Source organism: Apteryx rowi, unplaced genomic scaffold, assembly GCF_003343035.1.
Source record: "Apteryx rowi isolate R43461 unplaced genomic scaffold, aptRow1 scaffold_590, whole genome shotgun sequence".
NCBI classification, from domain to species: domain Eukaryota; kingdom Metazoa; phylum Chordata; class Aves; order Apterygiformes; family Apterygidae; genus Apteryx; species Apteryx rowi.
Genome location: NW_020450861.1, coordinates 413,724 through 439,511, shown reverse-complemented (window position 1 = coordinate 439,511; position 25,788 = coordinate 413,724). Strand labels below are relative to the sequence as shown.

The 25,788-nt window shown below is 46.0% G+C and overlaps 1 protein-coding gene and 1 long non-coding RNA gene across 2 annotated transcripts; one reads left to right on the top strand and one right to left on the bottom strand.

Annotated features, from left to right (window-relative positions):
* Positions 1-145: 145 nt before the first annotated feature.
* LOC112974133 lies at positions 146-1,978 on the bottom strand. The gene is made up of 3 exons (XR_003256168.1): positions 1,881-1,978; positions 1,390-1,456; positions 146-781 (listed from the first exon to the last, which is right to left on the bottom strand). It is a non-coding gene; the product is annotated as an uncharacterized LOC112974133 (long non-coding RNA).
* A 109-nt stretch (positions 1,979-2,087) lies between these two features.
* On the top strand, positions 2,088-25,595 carry FAM234B (family with sequence similarity 234 member B). Its single transcript, XM_026082757.1, has 13 exons — positions 2,088-2,163; positions 7,808-8,200; positions 9,161-9,259; positions 11,714-11,902; positions 13,442-13,572; positions 14,263-14,410; positions 14,778-14,919; positions 15,574-15,717; positions 20,464-20,545; positions 20,774-20,929; positions 21,548-21,665; positions 22,757-22,983; positions 23,386-25,595. Exons 1-13 carry the CDS (start codon positions 2,127-2,129, stop codon positions 23,389-23,391), a joined length of 1,872 nt encoding a protein of 623 aa, XP_025938542.1. The 5' UTR covers positions 2,088-2,126; the 3' UTR covers positions 23,392-25,595.
* The last annotated feature ends 193 nt before the right edge of the window (positions 25,596-25,788 follow it).

Sequence of the window (25,788 nt, the reverse complement as noted above, 5' to 3'; positions counted from 1 at the left end):
TCAACCTAAAGCTCTCAAACTTCCAAGCTTAGCTCCAAGTATCTCATTTTTCACTATCTGGCTTTTCCAAACTGCTTTGAAAAAATAAATAAAATGAACAGCAACACTTCACTACATTCACATAAATTAATGATTTATTTGCAACATCAGTTTTATTTTCACAGCTTTTTGATCAGTATCACTACACTTGACAGGTCCAATTTATATGCAAATCAGCTTACATTCACAATGTAAAGTAGGAAAACTTCATTTCTCATGCTTTTTAATCATTAAACTCTCACTAAATACTTTGCTCAGTCATCTGTCCCTCAAAAGCATCAATTTTCACTACAGATCTCTTGCCCTTGCTATCCATTAGCCTCACAGAGATGTCAGGGAGTGGGGAAAGAGCTGTTTTTGTGGAGATGCATGAATTCAGTGTGGCTATGCTGTCCCACAAACATAGGAACATTATAAACAAGGGATCTTGCAGTGTGTCTGCGTGCCAGATGTTAAGAGATCACAAATGACGACACCAGATTTTCCAGTTCCTGCTTCTGGCTGTTTTTTCCTGTATCCTTGCTCCTAGCTCTAACTGGTGCCAGAAGTGTTTTCTTAGACAGAGCTTCTCTGCTGGACAGCTCTTGTCACAGTATATCACATGATTTGTTAACTGAGACTTGAAAAGCAGACAGGATCGCTCCTCTAAATATTGACATAGATACAGGATCATCACTGCTCTTAAATCAAAAAGTGAAGGAAGGGAATGGCATATGGAACAGGACTCCGTATTCAAAAAGACCTGGAGAGGAAAGGAAAAAGAACAACTCTCTTGGCTTCTCCAGATTTTGCCATCTGGGAAATGCCCCCTTGTTCTCTTGAAGGTCCTAATCTGAACCCTGATGAAATCACTGAAAAAACTCCCAGTGGTACCAATAGGTTTTGGATCAGGAGCTAATTCTCCATCTCTTTTCAGTTCATATCTGAAAAAAAAATGTCTCTTCATCATCTAGACCACTTGGTGTCTCTCTTCTGTTCCTTCCTTATTGTTATTATTTAAAGAGTTTCAGACCCAGACAGCAAAGGGTAAGCACATTATTTGCAGGAACAGCACCTGAACTGGAGGAAAGAAGCAGCAGCAGCAGATGCTGAGAAAACATGAAGTGTACGTTAGCCAGTCAGACTCTCTTTTGTTATATAGCCAATGAAAGCAGCTTCTTCTGTGAGAAAGAAGTCAGCCTTGAAGAGCTCTCACACAAATCATGACTTGAAGAAGTGTTGTTGTCAGATGACCTGTGCATGAACCTGGGAATCGGGAAGCTGGGGCCTTGCGACTTTGGGGAAGCCACAAAACCCTCTTGGCTCAACTTCCTCATTGTGAAAAAGGGAGAGTGAAACTTTTTCACTTACCTCAGAAGGCTGTGGTGAAGCTCAGGGAGATCTTTCAAAAACACCCTGGCAGTCTTTCATACTGTAACTAAGAAAAAAAATCAAAATAAAATCAACAAACATGATTTCTTCCGACCAAAAACTTCCCAAGAATGAAGGCATATATTTATAACCAAGAGCAATTAAAGGGCTGGCACTTTCTGTGCAAACCACTTTGGACAACAAGCATGTTTTTGTACGTGTGTATTCCTAGCACTTTGTGCAAGCTCTAAGAAACCCGCACTGCCCTTGGCCATGCCTCACTGCAGCACGTTGGATCAGAAACGGTTCCCCGGGGGCCCCCGACCGCCCTGCAGGGCTCCGCCTCTGTAAAACAGCGCGGAGGAGACGACAGCCGCTGGAGCCCATGAAGGACGTTGGTTTGGGCAGGAATCACGAATTTGGGCACGGCACGCGGCCGCCTCGGCGGGACAGGGCACCGCGGCCGGGAAGCAAGCGCCAGCCCTGCTCACCCACGCCATTCCAGCCCCCGGGGACGAGGAGCGGCCAGGGGTCCCCCCGCCGCCCCTACGCCTCTGCCCGAGCCGTTAACGAAGCCGGGAAGCGAGGAGCGACGCGCCCCCTTCCTCCCCCACCGCCCCGTCTGGGAGGCGGTTGCCCGGCGGCGCCTCACGCCGCGGAACTACATTTCCCAGCAGGCAGCAGGAAAGCGCGGGGGAGAGGGGAGGCGGCGCGCATGCGCATTGAGCCTCTCCAGCATGGCTACGGTGCTTTCCCGGGCGCTGAAGCTGCCAGGTAAGGGGGTCCGTTCCCCGCGTGAGGGAGGGGCGCGGGGGCAGCCACATCCGGGTCTTCCCCCTTGCGGCGTCCCGGCCCCCCAGCGGGGGGGGCAGTGCCGAGACCCCCGCTGGAGGGGGGGGCGTTGCCATGGCGATGCGGCCGGTGAGGGGCGGAGGCGGCGGGGCAGCCTGCGGGGGTTGGCGTGGCCGGAGCGGGCCGGGGGCGGGCGTCGAGCCGGGCCGGGGCGCGCCGGGCGCTGCTGGGCGGCGGGGGAGCGAGTGCGAGGGCTCAACTGCCGCCCCCAGCGCCGAAGACAAGTTGCTCCGTGTCTGATCCACCCTTGCGTGCTCTTGTCACTATTTACCCTGCAAAACCAGGCCGGGAACTCAGTATATGTCATTGCAGTTATCCAGGTTAATGTTTAAAGTCTGCCTAATACATGGGGATAATTTTCAGCCAAAGGTCTTCAGCAAGATGAAAGGATATTCAAGCATGAGGGACTATTGTTTGGGAAAATCAGATCTTTCAAAGATAAGGCAGTGAACAGCAGTACAGCAGCCGTCCTCTTCAGCGAGGAGTATAAAAGGGAACAAAAATACCCAAGGGAAACCAGATCTTTTGAGTTTGTTATTGGCTGCAGGATGGACTGGCAGGATCCTGCTGGAGATGGTGCCAGTGCACATGGCTGCATAACGCCAGTCAGGAGGTGCCTCATCATCCCTCCTTGCCACTTCTTGCCTTGAGGACAACCTCGGGACTAAAGCAGCACCCAGATGTTGGGGCGTGGGCTCGTCCCTGTCATCAGCACTGTCATCTTCCTGCAGCTCCCGTGGGGGCTTTGGAGCAGAAGCCAGTGAGCCGGAGGGGCTTCCCTCCTCCATCAGTCCATGAAGGTCACAGTAATGTCTGCAGGGCCCTGCGCAACAACATTTAGCAATCCATATAGGTGGTCCTCTACTGTCATTTTTTAATTTATGTAGTGTTTTATGCTCTAAGAAGTTTTGCTTGCTGTTCAGTTTCTTCCTGGTTATGAAAGACTTGTTTGGCTAATTGGAAAGGAATGTGTCTACAAGAAGTTCATTAGGAAATGCGGAACTGTACAATGACAAGTACAGATCTTCTCCTGGATCTCTAGAGCTGGGATGATCTATTTGGTGTCTGCAGTTGGGAGGCACTGATTTGGAAACAAGCACAGGCCTTGCAGCTGCAGTTAAAAAAACAGTTCTGTCAATCCTTAGGTTAAACTGTGTATCTGATATCTTGCTTTTGTGATTACATCTCTAAAAATACAGCTTTCAACAGCAATGAGAAGGCAGAAAGCCTATTCCTATAGCTGTTTTTTCTGCTGCATCTCATTAAATTAATTACATCAATATGTGGCAACGTATCTCCCCACGGGCTTAGAAATGTGTCTGCTGTACCCCATGACTGCTGCCTGCCAACTCCCAACTAAAAACAAAAAACAAACAAAAACAAAAAACAGAAACCTGAATCAAGTACAAAGGATACTAAAACTAGATAGCAATAGGTCATCATTGGGATAATGCACTGAAAGTTGCACTTGTCTAAAGTCCAAGATTTGCTCTCTTCATTCCAAAGCGAGTGCAAAGAAAAGCCTTTCCAGTAAGTAAAACAACTGATGACAGTTTAATATCTTTCAAGTTGTCAGCACTAGAAAAGAATATTTCATTATGAGCTGGACCTGATTCCAACACAGATCACCTCACAGATGCCTCCTTTCCAGTTCATGATCACATGATTCATCTTTTCTTCTACGAAAGGTCTCATTGTACTGCTGCAATAGCCAAAGAGCTGCCTGTGCAAAAAGTACGATTAGGCAAATGCATAGGGGATTTTCAAAGGCATAAAGTGCAATTTGGATTCAACTGCCCTTGAAAGTCAAAAAATTGGGGGCATTTTCTCTCCTTTCTGCCTTTGAAAATCTCCCTCTTCAGTATTTACTTTCTCTTCCAGTTGCTGTCAACAAAAATCCAGGGCCACATAACCAGTAACTTGGCCACAGACCAAAAGCAAGTGTTCCTCAGATTGCTTGTAACCCACAGGCCATTGACTGGGAACCACTGTTTTATCACTGGAAAGCTGAAAATTTCACAGGATTTTCTGACAGCTGATCTCTTACAACAAAAGCAGTTTCAGCTATCTCTTGATGGACAAACAGTCTTTCCCCCAGCCTGAGTCCTAGAGTTGACCTGAAAGGAACAAATTTGACTTCTGGAGTGTTTCTTGATAAATCATAGTTCTCCGCATGATGTGACACTGCCCTTGTTTTCACACACCCTATACTGTTATTTATGTCTCCCTGTTTATGCTTTTCTGTTTAAAAATCATTTGGGAGTGATTAGTGGAAACCAGATATTGTATCTCTTCTTCCTACACCAAGTGAACTAAAACTCCGATGGAGTTGCATTCCTTCTGCTCTCTCTCTTCAGCCAGGTGAATCATGAGTTATTTATTCTCTGCACCATCGAACAGCCTCAAGAGGCTGGATTGAGCACGCCCTTGCCAGCCCTCCCAGCGCATTCCCAGAACAGCTACAGATTGCTTGTTAGGGCACTCTCCAAACAGTGGGAGATGAAGGTTTGCATTCACTGAGATTAGATATGCAATTGGGTCTCCCACATCCTAGGTGAGCACTCCAACAGCTGTTATTAAAGGGCAGTATCTTCCCTATTTTTGGCTTTAAAGAGCAGCACTGCATTTCATGCCTGACTTTACTGAGTGGGTGTGCCTTGTAAGGGTACCATCTAGCCTTTTGGGAAAAGATAGGAAGAATCTCAGTTTCTGGTTCTTGATCGGGCTTAGATGTTAAATAAGACTGAACAGCTTAGTGCCTTATAGTTCTCCTGTAAATCAATGGCACCTTTCCTATGCAGATCACTAAAAGCCTTAAGTTATTACTGTGTAGCCTATGTAGCCATTTTTAGCCTCTGACAAATGGATTGGGATTCTTAAATGGTTCTTGGCAGGAAAGGTGTCCCTGCTACAGGACATCTGTGGTGATTGACACCACTGTAGATCTCCCAGTATCTTATCCCAGCTAGTTCAAGGACCAGATGAGCCTCAGTTTCAAGGTCTGTTTTGTCTCTTAGAGATGCAAAATGAAACTGTTCAAAATAAAGCTCATTCCTATCAATGCTTTTAGTTGCCCCAAAGACGAAGAGCAGTTTCAGTCCTCTGGGTTGATTATCTGGAATTAAAATAACTAAATAAATCACAGTCTCTCTGAAGTGTAAGTTTGCTTTTGGGCTAACATGTTTCAAGCACCGTGCTTTCCAAAACTGGGAGCAATGTGGTTAACATGGGAACTGTCTACCTTTGACTTCCCAGGACAAATGGCTAAAATACCCATTTACTCTTGGGCCAGCATCATTAGCTTTTCGTACTATGCTGACCTGGCTTGAACTGGCACATCTGGATCTGTAGTGAGATGCTGTAAATACCCTGCCATCAAGTCCTCGGTGGAACTTTTAGTTTTCGCTGAATTGTCTTTCAGCAACTTGTCAGCACAGCCCCACTGTATGTAGACATCTGGGAAAGCCACACTTCTCTCTCACTGCAATCTCTGTGAGCAGAGCGCTGTGTACCACTGAGTTCGGCAAGGTTCTGTGCTGCACGTGGGATGGAGCCAAGGCGGATTGGTTATCAAGACTCTTCCCGAAATGCACTTACTCTGTATGCATGCTGTTACAGGACACATCTGTGTGACACAGTGCAGTGCTGGGCAGGGATACACCTGTTCCACAGGAATTAGTATCTTAGTTGGGCTCTCTACCTCCACCAGGCACAGCTTTTTGGAGTGTGTGTATGCACTGGGTTGTTTTGATGCAAGTCTTGTGGAAACACATAGTTAGAAAAAGAAGATCCCAATTTAGATACGTGATCTAACTGGCTATCTTTATTTCCCTCTATTAAGTATAGGTGTGTTGCCCTACTTGCTCGAACTTATAATGGGGCATTTGGCCTTTACCGGGATTGACAGTTTTTCTTACATCCTAAAGTTGAAACTAAACACCATTTCCAAGTGAGACGGGAAGCCCCCCACACACACTCCCCTTCATGAGACAGTGGGCAAAGTTCAGATATGTCTGATGGTTTGCTGGTCTTTTGTTTTAAGACTGCCTTTAAGGCTACTTGAATGTTTCAGGTAAAGAAATGATATCCAAATGCTGCAAAATAGATTCTAGTGTGTTGCACTATCTGGATATTACAGTATACGTGTAACTGTGATACTACCTTCAACAGGAAAATAAGGTGTATAACCTAGTATAGTAAGAATAATGAGGAGAACCCTTTAATTTCCACTTGGTAAAGCCTTCCCATCATCTTAATGTCTGAGAGTGGTTACAACCTGTGTATTTTTGCTTGTTATTTATGCCTTGCATACATTACTTTAAGCACGTTCAGGCACAAGTTAGCTCCTGGCTCAGGTCAGCTTTAGGCAAACGAGACGGATGTCTGGAGTAGCAAAGGCCCACCTTGGAGCAGGAGAGAGAGAGAGAGAGAAATAGACTGAGTCCCTGCAAACCTCAGAGCAGTAGCCATGGCTCCATGCCCAGGTTGGTAGCTCAGGGCAGCTCCCTCAGACATGATCCTCCACTCGTAACTCAGGGCAGTGAGATTGCATGATCTTGTTCCCCCCCCCCCCCACCGTAAGCAGATGGCACTGGCCTCGTGCCAGTGTGTACAGCCAGGCTCTGCACCTGCCCTCATCCCTGTCCCTGCTGCTGTCTAGGGCTTGGGGGAGAAGTTGTCCGTGTGTCAGGCAGCACTGGCATCATGGCAGGAGGTGAAAAGCTCCCTAGCGCTAAGCTACTTTCCTATACCACCACCTGAAGGCGTCAGTGCCATAATGTCTCAGCAAGGCTGAGCCCATGCTGTCAGTGCTGGTGGGAGCAGGAACAGGGCAGGGGCACTGAGGTTTCCTACTGCTGGGGCTGGAGCGCTCCCTCTCACAGTGCTGAGCCATGCAGAGAAGGTAGCATCTTACGGGAGCAACCTTGATCCCTTTGGAAACCAGAATGTTACTCACCCAAAAGGACAAAATCACTTACTTTACTCTTACCTTCAGGAGTTGATACCCATTTTTTACCAATGCTGCTGAGAAATGGTACACAGTGCTCAAGCCCTACTGTCGCCTTTCTCTCCCTTGCAAAGCAGGACAGAAAATGCAACAGTGCTGCTTCGAACAGGCAGGAGGAACAGGGGAAAGTGAGTGGATTAGAGCTTGGCAAATGCTAAAGGAGTTCAGAGTCCGAAGTCAAGAGAGTGTTGAGGTTTAGGTACTGAGAGGGTTAAGCATGACTTCACATCAGTGTGTCTCATTACCGAACAGGAAAATATTAAAGGGAATTAAATAAATCATGGATTACATGTACATATATGTGCATATATGTATATTTATATATGTATATCTTTATTTGGGGGAAATAAACTGTTAGCATTGCTTCTCCTGTAGCTGCTACTCTGAAACCTAGACAGACTCTGCTTTTCCTCTTACATCTCTCCCTTGGATCCATTCAAAATTCAGACTGCTTTGTCTTCCCTTCTGCATTGCTCTCCCCTGCAGCCTTTTCTCCACTGAGACTCTGAAAAAGCAAGGAGCTAATGCTTTATTATCTTTCTCTATCTCTTTCCTCAGGAAAAAAGAGCCCGGACCTTGGGGAATACGATCCCCTCACTCAGGCCGATAGTGATGAAAGTGAAGATGACCTGGTGCTTAACATACAGAAGAATGGGGGGGTCAAGAATGGGAAGAGCCCTCCCGAGGAGGTGCAGGACCCTGACTCCGATGTGGAGGTTGGGATGACAAAGCAGCACACGTCAGAGAGCGCACCAGAGGGTTATCCTGCAGAGGCAGCTGGGAGTTTAGAGCAGAAGGCTGCTCCCTCCCTCATGCCTTACCTGCGCACAGCAGTCTTTTTGCTCACTGTGGTGATCTCAATGATTCTGGTGTTGGTGTGTGCATTTCTAATTCCCTGTCCCCCTAGAGACTTGCATAACACCTGGAACCGCAACCTAGGTCAGGGAGCAGGTGAGAAACCTCCAGGAGCAGCATCTGGCATGGGGGAGGTGGCAGCTCCCAGGCTGGGCATCAGCGGGAGAGACCTATCTGGGAGAGCCAGCTCAGAGCAGAGACCTTTCCTCACCACCGCAGATGCTCTGAGGTAACACACAGGAGGCTGTGTCCTGCTCACTCTTCAAGCTGAGGCCTGTGAGATCTGGCATCAGTAGATAACAGTGCCACCAAATCTTGTTTCTGTCAACACCAAAAAGCTTTTTGACTTTTCTCCCATCCTGCCTTTTTGCCTGGATGGTACTCTGTGTTCCAGATAGAGATGGCCCAGACCACTTTAAAACATTTTGCCTCCCTCTCTAGTTCCTGTGTTTCACCAGCACCTCCACACTGAAGTGTGTGGGTGTGCTTGGGAGGAGAGGGACAGAAGTCTTTGTGTCTCCTGACTGGCTCAACTGACCTTATTTCTTTTGTCTTCTTGCCTTGCTCGAATCCATAAATCAACATTTGTGATCTTTTGTCATTCTATACAGACCATTGGTAACATTTCTAAAGTGTCTCCCATTCTGACCTTTGCAGCAAAGTAACAGTGGTTTGTGAAATAATTTCTGCCAGGTCTAGATATGTCTCTCCCTCCCTTCTTTCTGCCCCCAGCTTCTAAATCTGAGTCTTTGGTAAGATGTGTGGTTCCCACATCACCTCAGAGAGTGAGGTGGGAAGCAGACGTCTTTATCTATCAGCTCCTCCATTTTTTCCCTTTCCTTTCTCTGACCCAGATGCTGGGTCTCTGCTTTTCCATGCAATGAAAGATCTAGCCATGGTGGGAGCTGTCAGGCATTGGTAGTTACCTAACAGACTCCATGAGGCTCGTCTATCCATGAGTCTCTTCCTTTGCGCCAGCCCTCAGCTCCTGATATGGCCATTGGGTGTGGTGGCCGTTTTGACAACAGTGTGGTGATCCTCTCTTGACTGTTGCAGGTGGTGTGTTATCCCCACTGGAGCTGTGTGATGTCAATGGTGATGGGCTCCCTGACATCCTCATCGTCTTCACAGCCTTGATGAATGCCAGCGTCATGGGTAAGCACCACAGCTCCTTTCCGTTCCCTTTCTGCTTCTTGTAATTTTCAGTACAGACATTTGCATATTCCTGTTACGCCTGGAAAAAGTTTCTGCAACTTGCAAAGCCACCACATTGTCCTTTTCAGATTTCCTTAAAATGGCTGCTGTGCCATACCTGTGCTTTGTCATGCTGCTCATAATTTTCATTTCAAGACTGTGCTCCCATTCCTCTCTGGTCAGAGCCATCTATTTCCCCTCATCTATCCAAGGCAAATCCATCTCTTTGTCCTGTATTTGAGCAGCACTTGATTTGGGGGCAGGGGTGAAGGCACCAGAAAAACATCACACTACAAATAGCAATTAGGAAAAAGTTTTATTTCCTTTGGTAGCTCTCAAAGCCCCTCACAAAAGAGCTCAGTCTCACTATCTCCATTTTACAGGCAAGGAGGTGGAGGTGTAGAGAAGGGAAGCGGCTCGACAAAGGTCACAGATGAGATCCAGAGGCAGAGTGTGGACCAGTACCTCTCTTTTCTGATTTCTAGTCTAGTGTCCTGGCCATTACTAAGGTAGCTGGAGATAGGAGCAGTGATGGCAGAGCTGACAGTTGGAGCGCTCTGGTTCCTCTGAACTACTCAGTTGCTTGCCAGCATGGAGGATGATGGATGTTTTCCCCCGTAGCTGCTCTGATTCCCTGTCTTCCCTGGGGCCTAAGAAGGCTGGACAAATTTCTCTTAATGTAGTGATTCTGTTGTTTTTTTAAAGCAGCTGCAGGTTGGTGCTGCAGGAGACATCCTCCCCCTCCTGCCTCCTGTCTCCAGGGCACTCCATACCCTTGCCAGGCTCCAGACAGGAGCTGTTAGTTCATGGTCAATAGATTGCCTGATGGTGGGGAAGCTAGTGTGCCTGGCTTTGTAGCAGGGATCACCCTGCTACTTCCTCCTGGCTACTTTCACTTTCTCTGCTAACTCTCACACAACAGATCAGCAGTCTACTGATATCCGGCATTGTCGTATAGGGGCTGCCGAGTCTGGTGGTGTACTATTGCTCATAGTTTCTGAAGTCCTGGAGCTTGCTATCTCCCTAGCCTGGCTTCACCTCAGATTATGTGAAATCTGCTCAGTCCCAGAGACATGTTCAGGAGCAAGAACACATTGCACAGCCTGAAGAGAACTCTTGTGGGAGAAAAATGACAATACATTCAGTGCCTTGGCTCTGCAAGGAGCAGGATAATAAAAAAATAGTTAGAGGAAAGGGAAAATGCTGCTCTTCCATGGCCCAAGCAAGACCCTGAGTATTTCACAGAAAATCCTACAGAAAGAAACCCACAGGCAAAGAGAAAACTGTGTAGAGTAGGTTAAAAAAAAAAAGAAAGAGAGAGATACTGTTGACATAAAGGCTGCATTCAGTTTGTAAAGATTGTCCTTCTGCTCTGTATTTTGCTATTGCATTTTGTTTATCTTCCATCATAGACGTACGTACAGTTCTCAGCATGCTCCAGGTGTTGGAATTAACCATACATAGCTGCACCCTGGGCTATAGCTATGCTGGGAGACAAAAAGCAGGTGTCAGCATGTCACAATCCTACACCAACACTACTGGACATCAGCCCTCCAGTAGCTTGTGCTCAGAGTGCTCATACAGTGCCTGGTATGGATAAGCTTTGAGTAGTACCTGAGGGACTAAGTTATGGCATCATTAGCAGCTTATCCAACCCACGTGCACAAGGGCTAGGAGCTTCACTGAGGATTTAGGTGTTCTTGGTCCCTACCTACCCAATGATAAGAATTTGGGCTGAGGCACCCCCTCAGCATGAGCCAGATGATTTCCATTCTGGGGAGGATTATGGATTGCGCTACCTGGTGAATTAGGAAAAGACCCCAAGTTACATCAATTTCTTGCAGTCGGTCTGTTTTTCAAAACACTAAAAATCATTTGGAAAACAAAAGAAAAAGCACTCAGATTGTCCATCACCTTCTGCCCCAGAAATACAGATGACCTAGGCCTTTTGCAAGAGAAGGCTGCTGCGCTGTGAATCACTTAAGGCTTCCCCTCAGTGCTAACCGTTGGATTGAGGGAGAAAGGATCAGAAGTATCAGGAGCCTAGTGTGGACAGCAATGCGTTTCATACCAGGAAATCAGCACAACTGAGCAAACTGGCCCCAGGAGGATCTTGGTTCCTCTGCGCTCACCTGACCACATCTCATGGCTGAGCTCAGGTCCAGCCTCCATGGTTATCTGTCCTATTGGCTCACACACCAACTCTTGTCTGGAGGTCACTGCTAGGCACCACAGGCAGAGAGACTCAGCCATGGTGTGGGATTTGACCTTTGCTTTCAGGCAGTGTTGATGTAGCTGGCTTGTGCTGCTTAGTTCCAGAAGCTAGAGTTGGAACTGAAGCACAAGGACCAAAGGCAGTATGGACCTAGCCTTTGATGCCTAGGGATTTCACTCTCTCCCTCCTGTCTCTTCCAGGTGTCTCTAGACCTTCAGTGACTGTGATGGCCCTTTCTGGTATGAATGGCAGCAACCTGTGGTCCATCCACCTTCCTGAGGAGACTCTGAGTGTGCAGTGCAAAGGGCTGTTGCTGGGAGCACCTGCAGAGCCTGTCTGCCTTGTGACAGGAACATCTAAACTCCTCAGCCTTCTCAGTGCCTCCACAGGTAAAGTCAAATACCAGCGTGTTAGAAAGATGCTGCTTCTTTCTTTTCTTTAAAGGACTAATAAGCAAGAATAATTCAGTGCTGACACTTCATGGTGTCTGTTAAGTAATGACACACAGGAAAGGGTCTAAACGCTTATGAGTTTCTAGTTACACAGGATGAGAGAGAATCCAAGCCATTGCTGCTCTGTGGCAGCATCTTCCTCTTACAATCTAAGACCATTTCAAAGTGTTAATATCATCCTGTAGCATCTTCATGGCCTAAAGGATCTATAAGGGCTGTTTTCATCAGTACTGAGCTGTAACTACATCCTCAGCACCTACGTAACAACACTAAAAACTGAACAACATTCTTGAAGAAATTATTTAAGGACATGTACTGCAGCCAACTAAACCTTCCAGAGAAATTAGCCCCATAGAAGAACTGGTTAGATGTGAATCAATATTGCATTTTTAATCATGCTGATCATGTGCATATCCATTCTCTGATTGCTATTTGTCCTACCACATTAATTAACCGGCAGAAACAATCATGAGTGAGTACAGGAGAATGTTTTTTGGAATCAGAACAAAGAATGGAGACACATAAGAAACATTGAGTTGAAGTGACAGACCCAGTCAATTGAGCAGCACCACTTAATTTTCAAATGTTTTTAGGTACCAGATTACTCTCTCAGCTCAGTGTTTGTATGGTCAGGACAATAGGCTGTCTCCTTTAACAGTAGTAGTAGTGTTAATAATGTGCATAAGCATTTGCAGGACTGGCCTTTGGTTTCCTTTGTCATGCAAGGGTGAGCTCTATCCCATACAGCAGAAGAAAAGGAGAAGCATTTTTAAACCTTGGTTGAGAAAGCAGAAGTCTTGGCAAAGGAATTCCAAGAACTAAAAGTATCAAATTTCACTTTGCCTTCTTTGGGTGTTTAAGTTAATTTAACAATTTGTACATCAGGTTTTACTGAGTTTACATCTGGGTCCCAGCTGGACTGCTGAACCATTTGACATCATGTCTGCTAACACGCTTTCACCCTAAGGTGGAGTGAGCATGCCATGCTGGAGTGGCTATTTGCTGCTGGGAATTTAACTGAGACACAGATTTGCACTTTGAATATCAGAACTGCCCATCTGTTCCCTTTCCTGATATCCACCAATAGGCTTTCCTGCTGGCTGAGGAAAACAACTGCTGTCCTGCAGAGCAGCACTCTTATATAGGTTTTCCTCCCAAGAGTGAACCTCAAATGTTCTTTGCTACTTCAGGAAGTGTTGTGGGCTTAAGTCTGTCTAGAGTGATACCAGAAGGGAACCACAGTGGTACTGAGGCAAGACTCAAAGCCAATCTGAAGAAATGCTGGGGGAAAAACTTTGTTTCCTACCATGAGAGAGTGCAGCTTGCCATAGTGTGTAGGCTTATCTTTCCTGTTCTCAGGGAATTGGGAAACAAGCTCTCTTTTTTCCTCCTTCAAGAAGGTTTTGTGGAACCCTCTGGGGATGTTCACCAGTTCCCCAAATGCTGCAGGTCTCTTTCATCCTGTTCCTCCTGCAGGCAAGACCATCTGGACACTGAACTCCATCCACCTTTCAAATGGGATCCTGGCTGCACCGGCTGCCACACTTCCAGATGTAGATGGAGATGGGGTTGGGGATATTGTTGTTCTGGCCCTCAAAGAGACACAGGTACAGCATATCCCTGGGCACGGTCTGAAAGGACCATGACTATCTAGAGGAAGAACAGGGAGCCTGGTGTGGAAAGGCTGTAATAGGGGATGCAAGAGCCCATAGGCAGGTAATCTTTCTTCCCTTAGATTTCCCTGAAAAGCACCCTCCTTCTTTCAGTGGGTCAGAGCAGTGGGATCAAACAATAGTGATTCTATCCACATTTCTTTTCAGGTGGAAATGGAGAGAAGGGTCATTATTTATGACTGGCTGAGATTTGAGAATTATTTGTTTTCCTTCAGCAGATACTTGGTTTGAAGTGAATGTTTAGCAGCAGTGTAGGAAGCCATGTTGAGATCCTTGGAGAAAGGAGCACTCAGATTATCTGTAGGAAAGAAGCACTTGTGTGATTAATGCTGATGTAGATTTCCTCTATGCTCATCCCTCCCCACAGTTCTGGCATTAATGTTGTTAGAAGAGCTTAGTTTTTGAAGTCCCTTCTATCTTTGATGCTTTTGCAGCCAAGAGAAAAGCGTGAATGTAAGACTTCCAGGAAGCCAGACTGAGCAAAGAGGAAGACACCACTTGCTAGGCCTTGCTGTGGAGGGAGAGAGCAGTGGTGCTTCATGCTGTGGGGCCAGGAAATCTTCTGAGAGCTCAAATGCATGAAAGCACTGCCAGAAATCTCTTCATCTCTCTCTCTCTTTGCAGCCCGATGTGTTTTTTATCTTGGTGTCAGGAAAGACTGGGACTGCTTTGGGTGGGCCTGTGAAGTACAGCACCAATGGAGAAGGGAAAGTGATTGGTCCCCAAGTCCACATCACCAGCCAGGGAGCCATCTACATCTTATTTGGTTTTGGTAAGATGCACTGTGGCTCTCCAGTGCTTCTGCTTACTAGGAAAACATTAATTCTACCTAAAGTAACCCAGAACATCCCTGGGATGTGTCTACCATGCCTTCCACTGTAAAAGCTGGGAGTAAACAGTCTGGGAAAGAATATCACTGCCATGATATGGGAGAGTACAGGAGCACCAATATGGGCTAGCCTGGAATACTGTGGAGTTTCCCAAAGCCAACTCTGCCCATGGCACATCATGCCAGGGAAGTCCCAGCTCTGGGTTTTTATTTGCCCTGGACCATAACCCCAGTGATCCCAAGGGCTCTCTGTGCTATTGGGGCATTAACCTTTGCAGGCAAGACTCTTCATCTGTACCTTTCCTGACAGGTAATGTTCAAGCAGTTGCCCTGAGGGATATCTTTACCCAAGCCAGAAACCGGGACAGCTTCCCTGCAATGCTGCAGCAGGAGGAGCCAGAGTGGGAAAAACGCAGATCTGTCAACCTGTCAGAGCTCATCGACATTTACAGGTAGGAGATGAACTCGTCGTCCTGCTTCTGCTAGGAGAGGAAGGGGAGAGTGGGCACCTCCTAATACTCCTAGAGATGGTCCCTCCTACTTTAATACTGCCCTTCTTCTCATTGCCTGATTGATATCAGTATTCCAGAGAGCCTGTTATTCCCTCCCTGTCCTGGTAGTTGTCCTACTGAGAAGTGCAGTGGATGATAAAAGGGAGTCTTTTGCTTCTCCAGCTCCTTGTTCCTTTCTTCTACCCCATATGCATACCTGGAGGAAAAAAAGGTGTTCCCAGCTAATGGAGTCCCTTTGGGAAGTTTAGCTTCTGCACAGCATTGTGGACCTGGATTTCCCAGCTCCTTCTCCTTTACTGCCAAGTTGTTGTCAATGTCAGCCTGGATAAGAGTAAAGGGAGCAAATGTGAAGCCCCAAACTCCATGCTTTTTACAGTAACTCAGATGTTCAGAAGACCCCAGACCTGGATTTAGCCCACTTAACTGAGGAACACACGTTAGGAAGCTCAGCTCTATCACTGAGGAAAGACAGTTATCTCCAAGAATGATTCAAATCTTAGGTAGGATGAATTGCCATGTGGAAAGGCAGCTAGTGCTGAGATGTGCAAATACAAGGAGTACAGGAGTCTCCTCTCTCTTTTCCATTTCTACCAGTGGGGGTGTTTACTTCCTGCAGACGATGAAGGCATCTGACACAAACTGCAGCAATCTGCTTATCACCACCAAAGATGGCCTGATCCTGCTGCGGGGACAGGACCTGGAGCCCCACTGGATCCTGGAAATGCAGAACATTAGCAGGTTACATACTGGGGACTTTTTTCTTTCCCATTTCTTTCCATGTCTCCATTTTCTGTCTTTCGCTGTTAAGCATGTGCTCCTTAGAAAGCAATCAAGAAGAATTCTCCAAGACTGCAGAGAAATCTAAGAACTGGAGGTGTGCAGGTGCATGGCTGTGCTAGCAATGAGGGCAAGGGAGAGGGGGAGCAAGGAACAGATGGCTGTTGTGTGCTTGTGCAAGCTAAAATGTGTGCTTGTGAGTGATCACAAATAAGGGGCTCTGTTCAGACACCCAACATTAATGTCATGGCTACTGTAGCTCTAAGTTCAGGAGACTGTTCACAGAATCACAGAATGGTTGAGGTTGGAAGGGACCTCTGGAGATCATCTAGTCCAACCCCTCTGCTCAAGCAGGGTCACCTAGAGCACATTGCACAGGATCGCGTCCAGGCGGGTTTTGAATATCTCCAGAGAAGGAGACTTCACCACCTCTCTGGGCAACCTGTTCCAGTGCTCTGTCACCCTCACAGTGAAGAAGTTTTTCCTCATATTCAGATGGAACTTCCTGTGTTTCAGTTTGTGCCCGTTGCCTCTTGTCCTGTCACTGGGCACCACTGAAAAGAGTCTGGCTCCATCCTCTTGACACCTTGCCTTTAGATAGTTGTATACATTGATAAGATCCCCCCTCAGTCTTCTCTTCTCCAGGCTAAACAGGCCCAGCACTCTCAGTCTTTCCTCATAAGAGAGATGCTCCAGTCCCCTAATCATCTTTGTAGCCCTACACTGGACTCTCTCCAGTAGTGCCATGTCTCTCTTGTACTGGGGAGCCCAGAATTGGACACAGTACTCCAGATGTGGCCTCACCAGGGCTAAGTAGAGGGGGAGGATCACCTCCCTCGACCTGCTGGCAACACTCTTCCTGATGCACCCCAGGATACCATTGGCCTTCTTGGCCACAAGGGCACATTGCTGCCTCATGCTTAACTTGGTGTCCACCAGCACTCCCAGGTCCTTCTCCGCAGAGCTGCTTTCCAGCAGGTCAATCCCCAACCTGTACTGGTGCATGGGGAATACTGGTGAATGATTCAGCCCACCTGTTGTCCATGGTTGCCAATTGTCAGCTCAGTAGAGAGGAGCAGTTGCATTAGCAATGTTAAGTATTTAGAGAAGGTGTCTGAGTATGGCCCACAAATCTTAATGTTCCTAGAAAGTTGAAAGTCAGCACTCTGATGGCAGCCAGCACACAGTCTATATGCTAGATGCACACCTTTAAATAGTATTGCTAGGCCTTGTCCTTGACCTCTGATTTCGCACATGGAAATTAAGTAATTTGTTAGGTCTCATGGGTTGATATAGCTTGCCCAGTATTAGGTATTTGCAAAAGGCATTTGGGCACAGTAGAGGGAAATTATGTGGGAAACACAGTGCTTGCTTTGCTATCTACAGGAAAGAAAACAGCTCTTAGCTCAGTGTTACCTAACTGGCAAAAGCATCCAGAGGAGGAAGATATGGGATTGTCATTAAGCAAAAGAAATCATTGTCAAATTAGATTTGATACTCAAATAGATGCCCACTCTATTAGAGTCCCCACTTGAGGACTCTAATACATGTCCCCAAAGAGTGTCCCCCACTCTTCGGGGGTAAGGGGTGGGGGAGATAAATAGTGGCCTTAGGAATGACTTGTGGCTAATTGATCTTATTATGGGTCAAGGAGATGGACTAAAAGTGTTTTTGGCCCAGAGTCTGCAGACTTCTGGAGTGTCTGGGGTCTAGTTTAAAGGGTAAGTGTATGCTGACTGAGCAAAGCCAGTACATACATACTGTAAAATCAGTTTTATGCATGAAATTTCTAAAGGGGCCCACTAATTAATTGGAAAATTTCTAGGGGTTCAAATCAAGAAGGGTTGAAAACTGCTTTTCCTGTTTCATTCATGGAATCACAGAATCACAGAACAGCTGAGGCTGGAAGGTACCTCTGGAGATCGTCACATACCATCCTTGTGTTCAAGGCAGGGTCAACTAGTGCAGTTTGCCCAGGACCATGTTTAGTCAGATTTTGAATGTCTCTAAGGATGGAGACTCCACAACCTCTCTAGGCAACCTGTATTCCAGGTTCCGGCATGCCAGCCCTGTTTTCTCTGATTCTATGATCTCCCAAGGGACAGAGTACAACATGTGTACAGGAGGTACCAGACAGGGTTTGAAAAGTAATTTAAAAAATCTTGTTCAAGACTGTTGTGCTAAAGTCCTCTACTGTATGCTTTTTCTGAGTTAGGGCAAAATCTGGTAGACTGAGATCAGCATAGAGAAGCAGAGAGGGCCAAGCATTTATTTTAGGATTTTTGAAGTCCTGCTTAAGCAACACAGGCTGGGGGACAAATTCAGCTCAGAGTTGTCACCAGAGAATCAGACAACAACATGGAGACTTGAGGGTGTCTTACACAATTGGTCTCTGCAATTTCTCCAGAGGGACAAAAATGCCAGAGGCATTTTCAAGTCACCAATGTGGCACTTAGTATGTGAAAGGGAAGTAAGCTGGACTGCATACTGCAGAGCCTGAGCTGGCATTGGTGATGGAGTCAGCAACCTTGAGGCCTTTTCTCACTGGGGTTGACCCTACTTAGGCCAGTCATGTAATCATATCTGCACAGATGCATGGAGGAAAGGGCTAAGCTACAGTTTCTGGAAGGGCAGCTGGTTCCCCCAGATTTCCAAGCAGGGTTGTCCTTGTCATGCACGCAGCAGACTTTAGTGCTCAGCCTGTTTACACTAGGGCGTACGTTTGGTTTCCAGTTGTACCAGGGAGTGGAATCAGACCAAGACCCCAGCACTTCCAAGCGAGTTCAGGCGCTGGCACAGCTTCTTCTTGTTCAAGAGGCCCAAACCTAGGTCATCATCAGACAGCGCTTACAGAGCCAGCTGAGAGCTTCCTCCTTCCCTGGGTAAACCTGTCCCAACTACATTGCTCAGGCCAGGCAGAGCCCTGGGAACAATCTCCAGTAAAAACAACCTGATTGTTGCCAGGTGTGCTACATTTCCAGATAGCTTTTGACAAGATCTCTGAAAGACCGTAAAGGAGAGTCAGTAGTCACAAAACAAGGGCAAAGTTCAGAGACCATGAAATTGGGTAAGCAGTTGAAAACTGTGTTGTTAATGGATGTTTCAGATGAGAGAGGATTAATAGCAGGTTGTTACTGTGGGGATTACAGTCGGGCAGGAAGTATTTTTAGCTTTCTGGTTCATTCGAGAAAGTGCACAGGGGATCTGTCAGCTGATTGGTAGCATCTAAAATACATGTGCTTTTCTGCATTCAGCCTGTGGGAACTGCCACTGATTGTAACCCCTAAGGGACATGAGAAGTGTTACCTTAAGAGAGGTGTTTAAGTTAGTGTCCATAGTATAGAGCTATCCACTTCCTTTTACTAGTGGAACACTTTCAAGCTATGGGAGCGTATCATGATACTGCCTTGAAAGCATTGGTACTGGTTGCCAAAGGGGTCTGTAAAGCAAATAGCATTGTTTAATGCATTAAATATAAATAGTCAAGCCAATGCTGTGCTACAGCATTGCTGTTCTGGAGCTGTTCTGGTGTACATATTTTAAAGTGGAAGCTGGAAAAATTGGAGGAAAGGGCTGGAAAATATTAGCATGGGAGATTTAAGTCATTGGATTTAGATGATCAAAGAGAAGCCTGAGAGGTGCGTTCATAAGCATGTATAAGTAATGGAAGCTAACAGGCATTTTAATCTTGCCATAGCAAGAACAAGTGCCTTTGAGTGAAATCCATTCATGTTCAAGAAAATAAAAAGGCAGCCATGTTTCTGTGGCTGAGATTAATCATTAGAACTGGTTGTCAGGAGAAGTGATGAATTCATCTCATCTTTGTTTTCCACAGCAAGATTCATTCCTTTCTGGCTGATAGATCTAGTCAAACTCAGCCTACTGATACTTGGTTAATTGGGTGACATACACCACTCTGTCTTAAACAAGAGACATGGTCTGATGATCCCATCTTGGCCTTAAGTTTCTGATTCTGTGAACTCTGAAGAACCATCTGTGCTTATTTAGAACCTTATGTCCAGCTGTGGTGAACTTGAGGAAGACAGAGATGAGATTCAGAAAGCCAAAGGCAAGCAAGATGGTTAGAAAATAGTTATAAAGAGATATATTCAAGTAATAATATTATGTCGCCCAGAAGGGAAAGAATGAGAGGGGACCTGATTAAAACTGCTTAAGATTATAAAAAGGTTTGTACAACCACCAACCATAAGAAAACAAAGAATCATGGGCTGACATTAGTACTGGGTATATTAACAGCCACCTCATACAGCTTAGGCAGCCTGGGAAATACACTTCCAGCAGGAGGTAAAATCTGATGATGAATTTGAAAGTATTGTTGTTGTTTTTTTAATGACCATAGCAAAACTGTACAGATTCTCATGCTATGAAAAGAATAACACAGAGCCATGCCACAGGATGATAAACAGATGTCTACCCAATGCAGCAAGGGATGCTTCCCCCAAAGAGAACTCTGAAGAATGGCTAACAAGCACCATGAACCACTTGATGATTTTTCACTTCTCCAATCCACCAACAAATGGCTTCTGCCAGTAAGAACAGTTCTTGGTGGATGAAAGATCTTGTTTAGTATGGCAAATCCTGACTTTGTAAGAGGCAGAATGGAAGATGAAAGCAAGTGTGCTGTCTCAATCTGAAATCCTTGCTTTTCTGCCATGGGGCTGAGTGTTTCTTTGTCCAAATTTGCAGCCAGCCTGTCCCTGGTTACTTCGGTACTGACAAAACCCTGGACTTCATGCTACAAGCACAGACTGGAGATGGGAAGAAAAAGGTAAAACAAGAGGAGCCCAGAAGGGCTGTGGTGGTATAGGAGTGAGGGAGGTTGGGTTGAATGGGGCGATCATTCCCTGCTTCTGTCTTCCCATTTCTGTGACTGATACTGGCCACCGTGTGGCCACAGGCATGATAGAGGACAGCACAGACAGTGCCAGTGCGAGGAGGCTCTCTGTGCATCCACACCTAAACTCCTGTTAATGCTGTGTCTCTTCTCTGCTTTGAGGTGGTGGTGATAGACGGCAAATCAGGGCTCCCTGTTTGGAATCAAGAATTTCCATGGCAGAAGCAAGATCTTGATGCACTGTCAGTGATGACTTTGGGCAAGAAATCTGTTTTTCTCTTCTGGGCTGATGAAGCACAATCTGTGTTACAAAGTTTGGTGAGCAAATGTCCTTTCTTCACTTTGAGGTTTCTCTGTGAGGCATGTGCTATCTCTGTCTTTTATTCTTAACATAACTGAACTTGAAACTTGCCATATGAGAGGACTGTCAGGGACATCTTGTCCTCTTGCTTTGACACTCTGACTTGTCTGAGTCTGCACATGTGTGTTTGTATGTGAATTCTCCCCCAGAAAGCTTTATTGACAGAAAGTTTGCTTCCACAAAACCAAAACTTTCTGCAGGAATTTCAGGGTTTTTTAATGGAATGCTGAAATTTTCCTATTGTAAATTTGTTCTTAGCCCCAGAGTGTTCCTTCTTCCCAGCACACAGGCACACAAGTTACTGTGGAGACCCAAACTTCCAGATTCTAGCTTGGCCCATCAAGCTGGCTTTCACAGAGCCAGATCTCAACCTTGTCAGGCAGAGGCTGGTAAACAAATTCTGTTTCAGAAAGAAAAGTTTGCAGGATTTCAGGTCTGTAAAACTGTTGATCTTTTGATTGTCTGATCCATGTTAAGGTGGCGCAGTGTCAGAAAGATACTTTATTTCTTTGGCAGAGCTGGAATCCTGTTTACTAGCCAACTCTAACATTTCTGTCTCCTCTTCATTCCAACAGCAACCCGGTCCCAGAACTGAGCACCCAGGGTTGCACCACCTCTATCTCCTCCATCCTGTTTTTCCTACAGTCCTGTTGGACCTCACCAATGCAACAGACAAAGTCATTGCATCAGCGGGTGAGTACAAATGGAGGAGAGACTACATAGGCTCAAATAAATATGGGGGGAGGGAGAGGTAGCTGTCAGAGACCATGGGGTGTAGCTGTGCGTTTGAAGGTAGCACCCTGAGGTCCACCAAGCGTAGGCCAGCAATAGGAAATCAGATTCTTCTTTCTCCTGAATTGTCCAGCCCCAAGGCTATAATTTTGCAAATAGAAGACTCGCCAAGTTTCTTGCACATGTTTAAACACAGAAAGGTCTGAGCTTGATCTCCTGCATGTTTTACAACAGAGAAATTCCCTTGCTGTCTGTGGAGCTATGATTTAACACAGCGCATGAAGAATCACTATTAAACTTTTCTCATTCACCTCACATACACTTCTGCCTTCGTTGGCCATCCCTTCCTGCTCTCTAGGACAGCAGCTATGCCGCTTCTTCCTCTCCCTTTTTGAAAGTGGGGTCCAAAATATTTAAACATATGTATTTTTAGGAAAAACTAGATCTGGGTTTAACACCTATACAAAATTGTGCAGTCCCAGTTGGATTCCTGCACTCCTTCTAAAGCAGTTCAGCCAACAGCTGGTCCATTTAGCATGACAGGATGTGAGATAAAAGATCAGTTCATCTAGCACTGAGTCCAGTAGGCCAGGAGGCAGGGACATGCTGCTAGATAGTGACACATCTAATCAAAATTGTATCAAAAACACAGTTCAGTCAAGAGCAAATAGAAGATTGTTATTAGAAGGCTTTATTAGAAACTGTGATTTCTGAGGTCTGTACAGACCATTCTGCTGTGGCTGGGGTGAACTGACTTCCATGCTTTGCCAGTTTTCCCTTCTATATATATCTCTCCTATGTGAGACTCAAAAATGTTACCTGGAACCACAAACTTCTATTTCTGATCTACATTTCAGTTTATTTCCATTGAAAAAAAAATTACCTTAAAACCATTTTCCCTGATGAATGAAGGTAAATGCAACTGGAGAGTCAGACTGAATTCACCCTCAGTCCAGTGAGTGTTTTGACTGAGCATAGACTGAGATTTCTTTTGGAAGAAAGAAATCATTCACTCCTCGCCAATATTTTCTCTCCTTTTTCTGATGGACCAGTTGGAATTAATGATCTCCAGAAGGATGCATTTTACATCACTGTGACAACAACTGCAACCTCTGAAAAACAGCCAGGATTTTTCTCAGTCAGCAAGCTAGGCCTGAAGTGGGCCATGATGACTCAAGGCCGAATGGTGTGGTTAAAGGACAACACCACCCCCAAAATCAGCCGTGGGGAAGTGAGACGATTTCTTGCCCGGCTGAAATTTGTTGATTTTCCTCACAAGGTGAGATTGTTCAGGAATCCCTGATGAAATCCAGGTGTTTAAAGAGATCAAATCTCTTCCCTATAGACACAGTTAGGTGCTTTTTATGGGGTGGGATACAGACTATTTGCAAGATGACCACCCCTTTGGGATAAGCTGGATGGAGGCCTGGCTGTAATTTGGCAGTTGGACAAGGAGGGGACCTTAGAAAGAACTACAGATGATGATCACAGGGGACTGAGAGACTCATAGAGGGAACAGAGAGGTGGGGCATAGATTCCTTGTTTTGACCATGGGCAAACAAATGTCCCCCATGTGGTGATACATAAGTTCAGTTGCTGACCTGTGAAGTACCACTTTTCTCTACCAGGCTGGATGACATTGGTTTTGACTTTGTTTTTCTGTTTCCCTTTCCTTCTCCAGCTCTAGCCTGCTGATTCCTCAGGTTTCAGCTGGACATGTGGCCTGCAGGGTGGAATAGAGGAAGCTGCTCCGTGGGTCTCCATGAAAACTGCTGTGTAGAGGGAATGGGGGCTAAAAGCACTTCCACTTTCTTCAGCTCTCTGGGGAACGCTTATGGAGGCAGGTTTGTTCTAGACAGACCTGTCCTTTACCAGAGGAACCTTGTTCAGCGTCTCCCCCTGCATATGCCCTTCTTGCATGCTTCCTTCCAGGTAACAGGGAAATGTGAATTTAGAATTTACATATATACACACATATATAGACATATATATACACACACACATATAAAGAACAGTGTGTGTGTGTATATATGTACATATGTATGTATGTATGTATATAGCAATTTATATGATATATGTATATTTTTTGTATGTTTAATTTATGAACAAGATTTAGGAAACCCTTTTTATGTCCAAACAGTATTTCCTGTCAGTCAAACAAGCTCTAGGCCTGAGGTGGGCCATGATGGCCCAAGGCAGATGGTGTGACTAAAGGATACCACCTGCTTTAATCTTTATATTATTCAAGAGAAGCCTCTGCCTGGCTCCTGTAGGGCTAATCTTGTCCACAACCTTTTCTGAGCTCTCATCCCTCTTTTCCATTCTGTTCCCAAATTCACAAACTATCTCTCTGGCTGAATTATCTGATCTAGATAAAGAAGGTCCCCACACCGTTTCCCAGCCCTTGCACTTGTGTATTTCTCTTCCCTGTCCCAAGTTCAAGACAGGTTCATGTGGGTGATGTAGAAGCAAAAGATTCACATCTCATTTCTACCTCTTCTTCTCCTATCCCTAAGCTTTTTATGAGCCCAGAGTGTCACTGTAATATCACACTGCCGCTCTCCCACTGCAGCCCAGTGGGCTGAGTCCCCCTTTGCAATGCACTGTAGCCCTTTTGTGCTAGATTCCCAGCAGATCCCAGCCAGTGGGTGTGGCACTGTAAAGATCACACCAGATCTGGGCACAGAAAGGCTGTTTCTTCTCACACCACTGCTTCAGGGTATGCAGGCTCAAACAAAGAGGCAGAACTGGAAAACTTTCCTGTGCATTTTGACCCCATAGTTATACCGGCCTGAGGGATTCCCCACTGTAACAGTGGGGACCAACACCGCACAGACCAGCCCTGGAATAGGAACATACACTATAGGGGGCTTAACTTTATCATTCCCTTACCAGCCTGGCCCAATGTGCAGTTCCAGCAGGAACTGACTACACCCAGGGCACATTTGTTCTTAATAGGTTTAGTGGTTTGAACTGTGCCTCTTAGTGTGCTGTCGGTCTTCTGTGTTGTACTAGCAGAGCATCCACATGAAGTTTATTGTAATAGACGTGACCGTACATAAACCAACAACTCTGGTGCCCCAGTAGCTCCCCATACTGCAGGGCAGTAACACTAGAAAGTGCTTTCCCAACATGCCTTTCTAGGCCTGACCTTTGACATTAGGCAGAGCCAGGCTGAGGTGAGAACAGCAAATGGCTCTTCTGTCCTCCTGCTGACATGTGCACTTCCTGCTTCCATGCACTTCCCTGTGAGTGGTGAGGTGATGGCAAGACTTTGAGCTTCCCTGGAGATGGGTAGATCTACCATGGGTTTGCTCTTTACACCTTTCCTTGCAACATCACCCTCTCGCTTCCCCCTCCCTTCATCTCTGTACAATGCTTCCAGGATAGCTCTTCAGGATTAGCTGCAAGCCCCGAGGCTGGCCCTTGGGCCCTCTTAAAGCCAGAGCCTGTTAACAGTTTGTATATGTTTAATGGTATTTTTGTGTAAATAGCTTTGTATATATTAGCACAATTGTAGCAACAGCTCTCGGCCTGTGACTTTCCTCCAGACAGGGGTGAGTGTTTATAATATACAGTCAGTTAATACAGCTGCATAATGCAGACTGAAAGCGTGAGGACCAGTAGCATAGGAGGACTAAGCAGGAGTGCCTCCTCCCTCCTGTCTTAGCCACCACCTTGCTGGTGAGGCAGCCATTACCTGAAGTAGTTATTCTCCTGAGGTTCTTCCTGAGAGAATTGATATTCAAGTGCAGTGACTTTAGCTCCCCCACAATGTGAATTCTGCCCCCACATCCCCACTGTGAATAAAGAGTCTGTCTGTATATTGTTGGGAAAACTTATTTGAACTGTGAACTGCAGTGGAGCAAATAAATGCTGTTTACAGTGTCAGTGTGTCATCTGAACCCTTGTTTCACCTTTGAGAGATTCTGGGTTTGCTTGATTTGGGTTTTGGGATTTTTTGCAATGGGGGAAAAAGTGGTGGGGTGAAGAGAAGCAAACAATAAAGCAAAAACCCAGCCAAAGATTCTTAAAGGTTGTGGGGATGCACAGTAGAAGAAGACAGGTAGGAAGGTACCTTCGA

What these genes read in the sequence shown, in the direction of transcription:
- FAM234B (XM_026082757.1), top strand. Translation starts at nt 2,127, where the DNA reads ATGGCTACGGTGCTTTCCCGGGCGCTGAAGCTGCCAG. An exon ending in CAACCTAGGTCAGGGAGCAG is followed by an intron (nt 8,201 to 9,160) that starts GTGAGAAACCTC and finishes TGACTGTTGCAG; the next exon opens with GTGGTGTGTTATCCCCACTG. An exon ending in CCTTCTCAGTGCCTCCACAG is followed by an intron (nt 11,903 to 13,441) that starts GTAAAGTCAAAT and finishes TTCCTCCTGCAG; the next exon opens with GCAAGACCATCTGGACACTG.